This window comes from Lissotriton helveticus, chromosome 6 (genome assembly GCF_964261635.1).
Source record: "Lissotriton helveticus chromosome 6, aLisHel1.1, whole genome shotgun sequence".
In the NCBI taxonomy this organism is placed as follows: domain Eukaryota; kingdom Metazoa; phylum Chordata; class Amphibia; order Caudata; family Salamandridae; genus Lissotriton; species Lissotriton helveticus.
The window spans coordinates 603,611,371-603,624,950 of NC_136067.1; the positions used below are offsets into that span (position 1 = coordinate 603,611,371).

Below are 13,580 nucleotides of genomic sequence, written 5' to 3' on the forward strand. Positions count from 1 at the left end.
AATCATTACTAAAAAAGTTGAGCAAAGCCATAAATGGTGACTAACAAGACTAGACAATATAGTATTTTTAATGAAGATTCACGGGCCCCAGTGAGCTGAGTGTGGCATATAAAGTTATGTGTAATTTTACGCATAAATATTATTTTGTGACTACAACATTTGAAGTTACACTGGTAGAGCAAGACCATTGTGCACCACAGTTTAACATGGATGAACAACTGGCTTTGAGAATCGGGCCGTAGTCGTTTTGCATGCATCACTAGCCGTATTAACTAGATAAAGGTAGAAGGTGCAACCTGAAACAAATGTCAGTAGAGGTTCAAACAATATCAGACTTCACCCAAACAACGTATATCATACTTACTTCGGCACCCACGGCTACAGTCCAAATGCCAAAAGGAGGCATGTCAGATAGGAGAAGTTCTTGAGAAGCAACACCCAGATTAGTCTGGAGAGCCAACCATTGCTGGATCAGATTATTTGAAGGATCCTGCGTAAAAAGAACAGTTAGATACAGTCAGCATGTTATGAGCAGGTACTGATTGTAAAGTGAAGAGGGGTGAAATAGGATTTTCTCAGCACAGACTCCCAATTATGGTAAAATTAATTTGTATTTGACCACTTAATGGTGGAAGTCAATGCAAGGAGGCACTGGAATCACAAACTGCAACCAGATTTAAGGGAGGCTGGTCACTTCTTTTACAACACAAACAACCTCCAATTATCAGATAACCTCATAACCTCCAAAGCAGTTTTGGAGTCGATTACTCCTCATGGCAGAGACTTGCACAGATAGACCTGTTGTGTCACCCTATCATAAGCACAACGCACAAGTGTATTGAGACACCTTCCTGATGGGAAATCCTGAACTGAGCCTTTTGTGAAGCGTTACATGCTGCAATTTTACAAAAAGGACAAATGTTTCTAGTGTGCTGACAGTAGTGTACATTTTAACCTACAAAGGTGAGAATGTAATTTGATGAAGCAGAACGTTTTATGCACTTAGCACCACGTAATTTACAGGCTAGATTTACAGTAATAAATAAAAGTGCATTTTTTGTTCCTGGGAAACCTTTGGAAAGAAAAAGTCGGCATTGCATGTTTTTCCCGACAAGACTACTGTTTTGATTTTTTGCGGTGAGGACATTCACTAGGCACTACTTACTGCCGGCAGCAATATACTATACTGCTGAGTAACACGGAAAAATCTGTTTCGGCCCTTCTATCCTTGATCAATAAGTTTGGATATGTTGGGATGGAAAAGTCCTCTGCATGGTAAGAGATGTGTATCCCTGCCCTGAGGTGCCCAACTGCACTGTTGTCTGGATAATTTATGCTGATTTGTTTTTCACAGGTGAACATGGATTATGCATGTGTGCCATTACATAGGCCTGTCTCATGGATTGCTGTCTTGTTGGACTGGGAGGGGAGCCCAAAGCGCTGCCCTCATAGTGGTGGAAGGCTACGGACTTCACTAAGAGTTGAGGAGCTCAATTGCGGTGGCGGCAGCATACCGTGTTGTGGTCAGTAGTAATGAACATGATCTCTTCAGCCTGTATCAACTGAGGAAGGCCTACAGACTTACTACCCTTTGAAAAGTTCCGCTGCTAATTGCTTAACTCACCCCTGGCCTAAGAAAGGTAGATGTGGAAGAGCTTGCATGATGGAAATGTACTGGGTGCATAAATGCCAGCAAGTAGTACAGTAAACAAGGGGTGAAGTGTTGTACAGTGCATGCATTGTAAATGTGTGTATGCTGGCAGTGTATATTTTTAAAATAACACACTTTAGTACCATACAGAAAGATTACAGCAATGAACGTTGTGCGCACACTGGATGCATATGCTGCATGTAGTTATGCTTTTGTAGTGTCAAAATACATGAAGATAACAGTGCTGTTCAGCGTGTGTGCTGTGGATGTACACTGAATGCAAGTGTGCCTGCACTGGTACATTACATGCAGGAGCTTGGGTTTCATTTTGTGGATGCCCCGGCCTGCCAGGTAGAAAAGTGAGTAGAGGAATTCCGCAGATGGATTTGTGAATTACTGCATTCCTGTACGCTGGGAGGGCCATGCACTGGAAAATAGGAGAGGCAGGCTATATCTGTGCATTTCAAAGAGCTTTTTGATTGAATGATAGATCGCATAAACTGGAGCCTTGGCACATCCCAGGAAGAGAGAGATGGGGCTTATAAGGGAATCATAATGAGTAGGGCTGGGAGCCCAGGATTAACCTTTCAATGCACATATCACTGTGACTGAAATCTAAGAATGAACTCTGGTCACTCCCATGAATCTTGTGGGTTAATCAGCTTCGGAGACCTGCCCGCTGTGACAGACAACCCTAGCAGGAGGAAGAGGAAAGGGGATAGATGTTCCTTTCAAAGAAGGAGAACCTCAACATAAAAATTCAAAGACTCAGACACTAAATTACATTTTGTGTTTGGAAAAGGACTATTAGTAGGGGAGTTCGAAATCCCAAACTTTGTCATCTACCCAACAGCCGGACGGGCTGTGTGAAGAGAAGCTCAGCAAGATTTCTGCCTATGACCACAAATTGGGGTCCCAAGCCTCCCCGCTGGGTGAGGGAACATCACCCAGGGAAATCAAGACCACCTGCCCTGGAGCACCAGCGCGTGCCTGCTTGCCAAGACCAGTGTACCCTGTGAGAAAGAGGAGGGCGCTGGATGGAGCACCGTCCAGGGGGAGCCCTATCATGAGGACTCCCTGTGCAAGGTGTTAGGAATACGTTCTTGCACTGATTGGGCGAGCGCCCATGTGCTGGATTGATTTGGTGACCCCTTTGTGCTAGGAGGGGCGCCTGTAGACTGAGCCGAGGAGCAAGGGTTGCGTGGGGTGTGACCAGGCCTGCATGACCATGTGATTGTGACCCCATATGCCAGTAGGGGCCACCATCAGCATCTACACCAGGCCAGCATGAACGGACTTGTAAGTGATGTGGCAGTGACCCGTAGGTCAATAGGGGTCGCTGGAGAACAACAATGCCAAGTCGGAGAGACTGGACTTGTGAGTACCAGAAGGGGCCGCCAGAGACACTGAGGCCAAGGGTTCGGGCCAGCCCCTGGGACAGAGAAACTGCTGCTGTGATCAAGGCCAGTCCAGACTGCATACTGCAAACTGCACGGAAGGAAGCCTGAGTATCAAAGGAAATTGCCAGGGCCCCTTTGGAGCCCCCTCTGCGAAGAATGGAGTGACTTACTGTGCGATCACTGGAATGTGAATTACTCCGATGACTAGAATCAGCCGGTAGCACAGCTCGGAGGTGAAAGTCTGCGCCTGCTGGCTGCTGCCACTTGTGTCTGCACGCCGCGCCCAACTTTACTGAACCAGAACTGGACTGAGAAGTTCCATGCCACCGGAGCGGGTAAGCCATGAGCTGGGCCTTTGGAGCTCCGGGGGACTTACTGCAATCCGTACTGTGACCCCGTAGACTCTTGTGACTGAACTTCAGAAAATAGTGAGGGGCAAGAACTCTTGAGTAGAGCCTAATTGTTTACATTTCCTGGATGTGGCAAGCAGTGAATGGGGAATACCTTTGAATCCTTTGTATTAAAGATAGTGGGATAGGGAGTGGTCTAACAACTACTAGAGCCCTGACTTCAAGAGGGATTATATTATTGCTTTTGAATGTTGTTTGCCTTTGCCTATGTGGTATTAAAATTAAAATACTTCTTTTTATATAAAATCAATCATTTGACCTGACATTGACTTATTGATCTGGCTGCTTGCATGTTGAGTTATGAGTTGTGTTCACTGATCTGTATGTGTACTTCCCCCCAAGGAACCTTGACTGCTAGTCCGACATGACCTAACTGAGAGTTAGGTACAGAAGGCGTGCTTGGCTCATTTGAGCAGGATCCAAAGCAGGTCAGGCCACGGGACATCAGGAGTGAAAGGTCAGACACCATGGGTGGGCCCAGTAACACCTACTTGCCCCGTAGCCCACTAAAAGGGATTCTGGCAGGATGCATCTCTGGTTATAAAATAAATTGGGATTTAGTGGGGTACCACTCAATAGATATACTCACTCAGATTCACTGCCATGTTCAAAATGCCACTGATCAACCACTCCTATTAAGTACTTGAGGATACTGACTGGGCATGAACTGTTTACTACTGCCAAAGAAAACATGGAACTTTCTTACTAGCGCAACAGTGGTAGATTTTGCGAGATAGTGCCACCTGAAAATATCTCTATGGGGAAGAATTCAAACTATGAAAATGGTAACTGCATCCCACTTCATTGATTTATTCGGAATGATCTCAAGAGGCGTACAAAGGCAATTGTTCCTCAAATTGAACAAACTGATTAAAGACCACTATTGGGGTAAGGTAGGTAGTAGTGATATGTGAATCGTACCTCCTGTGTACATACAATTTGTAGGGATAGTACTGATAGCATACAAGTGTGAGTTGGTGCTCACTTGGTATCATATACCCTACTACCCACGGGTACAAACCAGCAGCGGCCGCTGCAGGTAAGAGCGGTGTGGCGGTAGGGCCTGGTGGGGGTGATTTTGAGAGACGACCATGAGGGAAAAGTAATTATTTATTTAATTTTCCCTTGTGGTCGTCTCTCGAAATAGCCCCCCCAACCCGGCCCCACCGCCCTTATCTGCAGCAGCCACGGCTTGTACAAACCACAATAAACCCAACAGGTCCACTTTACAAACTGAAATGTACAAAGGTGCTGAAAGAACTCACAAAAGTCCATGAAATCAAGTCCACAAAGTAGGGTGTTTAGAAAGTCTAATCCCAAGGGGATTTATTCACATAAATGCGCAGAAAATTCAATGATCCCCGCAATTATGCCATAAAACACCAGGCAACACGTGTTTTATCAGGATTAGTGACTTTTCCAAGGCATGTGATGTGATGTATGTAGTAAATACTATGTTACATACATCGCCCAATATATGGCCATATATCGGGTGCCATGCTAACCATGAGACAGATCGTAGCATGTGGGTGGGAGCTCCTTATGGGCTCCTGAACTACGCCCTCGCAATTATCAAGTGAGCAGTCTCTCAGCATAATTAGTTGAGTGAACATTTAGACACTGGATATCATTTGAATCAATATTACAAACATACTTACACTCTTATGTATACTATTCCCTAATATACCGGATGAACTAATGATCTCAAGATTTTTAACATAGACTTTACCACATAAACCACATTGAGTGCTTTGAAAAAGTCACTGCTCGTGACGAAACACATGTCGGCTGTTGTTTAAATGACATATTCACAAGGATCATTGAATTTGCGCAATATTTATGTGAATAAATACCCTAGGGGTTGAATTTTCTATACACCCTACTTTGTGGATTTTGATTTGTTGGACTTCTTTTATGAGTGCTTTAGAATCTTTGTATTTTTTCAGTTTTGATTAAAGACTATGGGGCTCATTATGATGGAGGATTTTCCGCATCCTCCGGGCCGGCGGAAGCCACCGCCGGCCCGGAGGATGCGGAAAATCCTCTGCGGACCCACCAAAGACCCACCGCCACATTAGGATGGCTGGTGGGTCCTGGTTTCAGGCCGCCGCTTTTCCGCCGCGGTTGAGTTACAACCGCGGCGGATAAGCTGTAACATGGCTGGCGGTGTCTATCAGACACCGCCAGCCATATTAGGATGGAGTAAAAAGTATGCTTTTCCACAGTGGCTTTTCCGCCATGGAAAAGCATACGGACCTTCACTTTGGGGGCCCGTTGCAGGCCCCCTGGGTGAAGGGTGGGGGGGGGTGGGGGGTGCACATGGGGGGTACCTATGGTACCACCCTGCATTTGCGTGAACAAAGCGGCAGGCACCGCGCGGTGCCTGCCGCTTTCTGCACGCAAATGCAGTGCATGCATTTTTAACATTGCGGTGGGTGCAGCTTGAAGCTCCACCCGCCTCAATGTTAAAAATAGAGGATGTGACCGCCACCCTGCCGGTCACATCCTAATCTGTATGGAGGGACCGCCGCTGCCCCTGCAGACGGTTCCTCCTACTCTATGGTGGCGGACGGACTCAAGTCCGTCCGCCATCCTAATCGGCCCCTAAGTTTGGGATTGCCAAAAGCCTCACTTCAAGCTACCAAAGTTGCATGCAGACAAAACCTCAGGAGGCGTGAGACCACCGCATATGTCCTTGTACTACAGGGTCCACTAATTAGCACAATTAGCTTAGCTGTTCACACCGATCTAAGGCCGGATTGAATACTCATCGAGAAGAAACTGATTGGAGGACAGGTTGACCCGAGGTTATTGTTTGGAGCCATGGCATCAGCTGATGGACAGGTGTATCATCCAGCTGAAGCTATGGTGTAAGTGTAGGAAGCAACGCATAATGAAGTGCACGTACATGCCTATCTACATGAACATACCCCTATTTGGAATATTAAAGCCATTCCAATAAACAGGGCGTACAATTTGCTGGGAGGCATTGTCTGACTGTGGCATTCTAACACTAGATCAATTGCTGCATGATACAGAAATCAAATCATTCATGTCCTTGCAAGAAGAATTTCACTAAAGTCCTTAAGCACTGTCTAACCAAAGCTTACCTTTAATCCCATGCCCCCTCCAGCACTCTAAAGTCCACGACGACCTTCACAACTGAAGCTCATACACAGGTGTTGCAACCCATCCAGTCAAAACTCCGCTGGAGAAGATCCACTCCCTCCCCTTAGGCTCAACTAGCAAGACAATGGGCTTGGAAGATGGGGAAGACCTACTCTGAGGGAAGTCTGGGATGAGATGTTTGACACACATGACAAGGCCCTAAATGTGGCTAGACTCAAGCTTTGCTTTTTCAAGCTTTTGCATGACAGGCATTGGTTCCTGCAAAGATTACAGCAGGCCTTCTCTACCCTAGAAACGGCCTGCTGGAGATGTGGATACTCCGATGGGGATGAAATCCATTTTGTACGCTCTTGTCCTTCTATCAACCTATTCTGGCAGCAGGTGATCAACACTATGAACATATCTAACAACGAATCCAGAATGCTACTACAGAATTGATCTTTTCCCTGACACTTTAAAGATTCCTTATATTAAATGTCACACAAAGTGGAGGTTTGAAAAGCCATTGGCTGTTGCAACAATGATAATGTCTTGGTGCTAGAAGCAAAAGAAAACCTCCAACACAAACGATCTTGATAAAAGACATGGTGGTAACAGTTTCTCTTGAACAAATGATATCTTGAATGTTGGACAAGACAAGTATCTTTTGGAATAATTGGCTTCCCGTTCTTAGGTTGATCCCAAATGATCAGAGAGGAAGCTCATAATCCGTTCAAGAGTCTCAAAATCACATCAAACTTTGTGCCTCTACTGTCCTTGTGAATTCTTTTCCATTTATAAATGTAGTTGAATGAAGGCATTCATCAATCTCTGTATTAAAAGCCTGCCTCTTATTGCTTTATAAATTGGTAACTTGTGATGCACTCAGTGGCCAATTATAAAGAAACTACATCAAAAGTCAACTGAAAAAACTTATTACAGTTGATCTCTGATATTACAATGTCAGCTGCCCGCAGCAGAGGTAAAAGGCAGGTCAGTCATGGAGCTTAATTAAAGCAGCTGTTTAAAACGTGAAAAAACAAGCAAAGCTTTTCCTTCTTCTGCTCTGTTTTTTAAGCAGCACAATGATAATCCGAAAGGGGAGAATTACTGCAACATGTTTACTGTTACTATCCTAAGGTAGTTCTAGAACATTTTGAATCCTTCTGCATCTTTCTACCTTGCAATTTTTCAAATGACTTGTATTCAACTGATTCTAATATCTTTTGTAACAGTTACCTATCAGCTTTGTTGTTTAATTTTGAACTAGTGATTGTATAATTCTATATTATTCTCCATTTTTGCAACATGCTGCTCTCTCATACATGAAAAAACTAGGCACAAAGGAAAAATGTAGTTTTGGGAAAGTGGATGGTGTAACCATGTATTACAGAGAATAAAGTACCCCCTGCAATACACAAGTCACATAAGAGTTCCCTAACCTTTTAAATGAACTCAGCCTTTGACTTTGTTTCTCTATACGGTCATGGAACTGCCTGGTGACTTGCAATGTTCTTATAATGTAGGGCAGGTAGCACATTACCCCATATATAGTATCCATTGTGTAATATGTCATACTTTTTTCATAATTTTACGTTTTGCAGGTTATCAATATGTTAATTTTAGTTTTTCATTTTTTAAATAATTGTTATATTGTTTGTTAATACTTTTAAATAATAATGTTTACGTTTCTTTTATTTTGTAATTCCAGGCAGGTTGATGGGATTGTTAGGGAGTATGGTAAGAAGTCAATAAAAAATGTATTTGAATTTGTTACTTTATATTTTTTTACAATTTGTAAAATTGAATTGGATAATTATATTTAAAACTATGTAAATTGTGTCATATTCACTTTAAATTATAAAAACATTTGCTTTGGTATGGGTTATCTATATTATTAGAAATGTAATATTTAAAATTCATTGCTTTCCTTTTAATTGTTATCAGTTTTTCATTGCATAACCTGGTTATTAAATATGTCATTTGACTACTTTCATTTAGTTCCTTTTTTAAAGTGTTATGTTTTTTAAAAGATTTACTTTTCTTTCTTTTTTGTGAATATTGATTTCATGTTGTTTACCTCATTTCAAATTTTTTGTGGTTTGTTTGTATTGTAATATGAGAAGTGTTTTATTATACTTTTTAGTGTTTTCACTTGGGAAACACTGTTTAAATTGTTAGTTGTTTTTGGTTGTTATAAAATAGTTTTCAAATAAAAATTTTACTTTTATGATTATTTTTTAAAATGGTTTTGAATTGATCTTTAATGTTTGGAAGTCTTAAATATATTTTACAATAATTATTATAGACTTTCTTCATTGCTTTCCCTACTGTTGTTTAGGTTGGAGTGTGAATAGTTATTCTACACCCCACACCCAAATGCCGATGCTTTCCCTACTGTTGGTTTGATGGATGGGAGTGGGAATAGTAAATCTGACTCCTTCAAACAACAACACTTTCCCATCTGCAGATGAGGGTGGAACGGGAATAATATATTTTATCTTTCCACAGTGCCATGGTTTCCCTACTGTTTTGTAGGTCAAAGAAGAGTGCTACATTTTATTTAGCAAAATGTAATTTATTTTTGAGGGGGAACGTAATTTGGTTTTATTTTATCTTTTCATTTAACTTTTGATTTAATGGAGTTTGTTTTATAGTTGTATTTATTTGTATGTGTATTACTTTGGAGAATGCATTTAAAATATTTTTCCTTTTTGTTGGAGATAGATCAAATGTATCTTTTATTTCGAAAAAAATATGTTTGCTTATGTTTTTATTGTTACTGTTTTTGTTTTATATTTTTCAGGATTTTGTTTTCCAGAAGCTTTCTATTGTAATTTCATTCATTTTGTAACATTTTAATATTAATTTTAATATTTTTTTAATATATTTTAATAAGCAACAATTATGCTGTATATTGTTATTTTTTCATGTTTTATTATAAAATGTACACTATGTACATTTATTGTTTTTTATTCTTAATTATTAGTATTTACCTTAAGTTGTTTCAAAGAACAATACAGAGAATTATATGGTACTGTCTTTATTTACAAATGTATTAACTTTATTTTTACGTTTGTTTTGTGTGTGTGTGAATATATACATATAAATGTCATCTATAATTATGCCAGTAATGTACAGCATGTTTATACATATCCCTGTGTTTGGCCACGAGGACACATCCCTCCCACAGGCCCAGATGAAGACATGAGTAGCTGGGGGGAAAACATGTCCCCATGTCCACCCCTCTGAGTTGCTGATATATTGTTTGATCAAAAGAAAAGTAGTTATTATACAGGCACATTTCCGTCATCTCAATCAGCATATTGTTATGTTCTTTCATACCAATGTCCCTTCTGCCCAAAAAGTACTTGGTTGCTGATATACCATCCAAATGATTAATTCTTGCATATAAGGATTCAATATCCATAACAACAAGTAGATATCCAGGATTTCTCAAACAGTCTTTGGTGTCCCTAACGTAAGATGATCAACAGAAAATGAGCAACCCAAAATACCCTTGAGGGCTTGGGTAATTAAGTAGAAGGGTAAAGGTGCCTTCAAGGGAGTTTGTTTAGAAAATAATTAATAATTCAAAATAATTTACAAGGATAAATTAATACTCCTTACCAGCAATCAATTGAACAAAATAATTATTTGATTCAATATAAAACCTCAATTAGGTCAAAACATATAGACAACATATAAACAACAGACACAAGGTGTATTAAAAAGTAGAATTTTATCAAAAAGTCGTTTGAATAAGTAATTTCATATACAGATAAGTGAAAGTTCAAAGATATTTAGGCCTGTAGGTACACAAAAAAGTATATTAATAAGTGTCTCAACAGAACCTAAAAGCACCTATCCCAAATCAGAATGAATAAAACAAGACAGGGATAAGATGAAGGTCGACGTTTCGGTCTCCTAAATATGAATTTGAGAAACCAGCTTCAGGACTGATGTCAATTGTGATCTGTATAGAAATGATTGTGATCTCAATTTGCAATGCTGTAGGTCTAAGGCGACTGTAACTCGATCACAGTATCATGGACGATTGGGTTCTCGTGCTGCTCCTATTTGTATGTCCGGGTCACTTCTGTATATATTAATTAGGTTGTCAATTTCGTACCGCACCACGGTAGGCTATCACTCAGCAATAGATCGAATTGATTCAAGAAACGTGAGTTATGTTCTTCATAAATCCCGTAGTTAATTTTGTATCGCTGCCCGGTAAGCTATCACTCAGACCTGGAGCAAATTAATTCAGAAGCGGAAGTTGTATTCTTCATAAATAGCGCTGTTTTAACGGGATGAATCTAGTTAAACCGCAAGGTCAGGAAAACTCGAGGCAGACTTCGATTTAAGCAAAGATGAATTCTCCAATGTCACAAAGTTTTTCGCCTCCAGTCTGTTGCACGCTGCGTTGCACCTCGATCCACTTCGTGACATTGGAGAATTCATCTTTGCTTAAATCGAAGTGTGATCGAGTTACAGTCGCCCTAGACCTACAGCATTGCAAATTGAGATCACAATCATTTCTATACAGATCACAATTGACATCAGTCCTGAAGATGGTTTCTGAAATTCATATTTAGGAGACCGAAACGTTGATCTTCATCTTATCCCTGTCTTGTTTTATTCATTCTGATTTGGGATAGGTGCTTTTAGGTTCTGTTGAGACACTTATTAATTTACTTTTTTGTGTACCTACAGGCCTAAATATCTTTGAACTTTCACTTATCTGTATATGAAATTACTTATTCAAATGACTTTTTGATAAAATTCTATTTTTTAATACACCTTGTGTCTGTTGTTTATATGTTGTCTATATGTTTTGACCTAATTGAGGTTTTATATTGAATCAGATAATTATTTTGTTCAATTGATTGTTGGTAAGGAGTATTAATTTATCCTTGTAAATTATTTTGAATTATTAATTATTTTCTAAACAAACTCCCTTGAAGGCACCTTTACCCTCCTAACGTAAGATGGCAACGATGTTACATGAGGTTGAAGAAAATAATCAATGTATTTCGACACATTTTCAAGCAAGCTTTTCTGTGCTGAAATGATGGGGCGTACGGGAATAGGAACAGTCCTTTTATGCACATTAGGCAAAAAATACAAATCAGGGGTAACTGGGTGCTCAACTTTAAGACATTCATATTAATCTTTTGTGAGAATCCCCATCCTTTTCCACTTTGACAAACTTTTATATACTTTATCCTGTACCTGTTGCATGTCCTGTTTAGGAGATTTCCTATAGCAGCAAACGTTGGAAAGATGACGATCAGCTTCAGTCATATATTGCTTGTGAGGCCAAAGGACTATATCTGATTTATTGGTTATTATGTCATGATTATTTTTCAATTTTTTTACAAGAGACTGGTATTGGGCATTTCTATATGTCCGGGCATTCTTGCTTGACATCAATGACCTGTTAAGACACTTGAGTTCTTCAACCACCCTATCACTAAAAATGTCCCCAGCATCTTTAGGCAGGAGGGCTATTAAAACTTTTTTGTTCCCTCCCGCACCTTAGTATTCTGTCCTTTCTGGTTTTTCTGTTGTTCTCTGTAGTGTTGTGTTTCTTCTGCCTATCCTAAGCGCCGGGACGCCCCTTTGCTGGGGCAGCTGTGCGCTATAGAAGTCTTTTTAACATAACATAACATAACATGAGGGGGCGAAATGTAGATGTCAGTTTAAAAGGACTTTTGGCTGCTTTATTAGTTACAATCTCCATTGCTGACCTCTGTTGATAAATCAGCAGTGTCTGTAGACAGAGAATGTAATGTCCGTAAACTCTGCATATCCCTTACCTGGAGGGCATCTTCAGTTGTTATTGGGCTCAGTGGAATTGGCAAAGTCCCCGTTGGTTTGTTGAGACGAAAGTGCTTTATCAGTTTAACCTTACAAATAAATTTATTGGCTGGACAGTACGTGAGTCCAAGAGATAGTAACTGAATCTCTGCCTTGCTCAACACTATTTCCGTAAGGTTAATAACTGTATTGGAGTGTTCTTGCCCTTTTATCTCCAATTCTTTCTTGAATTCCCTCTCCTGGTAGTGTTTCCGGTGTCTGATCCGCCTTTCCCTCTTGCATTGATTGGACCCCTTGCTGTGGCTGAGGTTTGCGGGGTCGCAAGGTGTACCTCCGGTCCTCCCTGAGAAAATTCAATACTTCTCCAGGGGTAAAGTTGCTTTGCACTACTGTCTGAGCCCCACAAGTGCCAGGGCATCCATCTTTGGAATCACTGTTTGATGTAAGTGAGGCATTATCCGATTTGCCGTCACCACCTAAAATGCTACTTGACACCATATGATGTACAGGATCCGGTACTTTGTTTGTCATAGCTTGTCGTTTTTAATTATCAAATTTCTTTGAAAAGCTGAAAATTCTACCCGTTGCATAATCATTTTGATCTCTTGCCGGATCACTGAAATAATATCGAGGGACAGAATATCGACCATCAAAAATATCGTTGACAAAATATCGAGAGACAAAATATCGAGTTTCTATCTACAAACAGGTAAGTACAAAAATATCGAGTTAAAAATATCGTTTACAAAAATATAGTTGTAAAAAATATCGTATTTACTAAAAACAGTGTTAAATTAAATTAATATTAATAATTAATTACTAAAATATACTTAAAATTACTTACATTAACTTATAATAATTAAATAAGTAATGAAAGTTAAATAAATATTTTTTTATTTCATATTTATTAAAACATATATATATAGTAACAAAATATAATAAAATAATACCCAAAAACTGAAAACTGACCCTGAACCCTAAAAATACCCCTTTACCCAAAAACCCAAAACTGACCCTGAACCCTAAAAATACCCCTTTACCCAAAAACTGAAAACTGACCCTGAACCCTAAAAATACCCCTTTACCCAAAAACTGAAAACTGACCCTGAACCCTAAAATACCCCTTTACCCAAAAACTGAAAACTGACCCTGAACCCTAAAAATACCCCTTTACCCAAAAACCCAAAA

At 40.0% G+C, this 13,580-nt stretch overlaps 1 protein-coding gene across 1 annotated transcript in view; it reads right to left on the reverse strand.

Moving 5' to 3' along the window:
* Positions 1 to 13,580, reverse strand: part of LOC144762795 (CD109 antigen-like) — a 628,126-nt gene that overhangs the window by 372,921 nt on the left and 241,625 nt on the right. Inside the window, exon 5 of the mRNA XM_078648065.1 lies at positions 365 to 490. Within this exon, the coding sequence (XP_078504191.1) occupies positions 365 to 490 (126 nt within the window). The remainder of the gene's footprint in view (positions 1 to 364; positions 491 to 13,580) is intronic.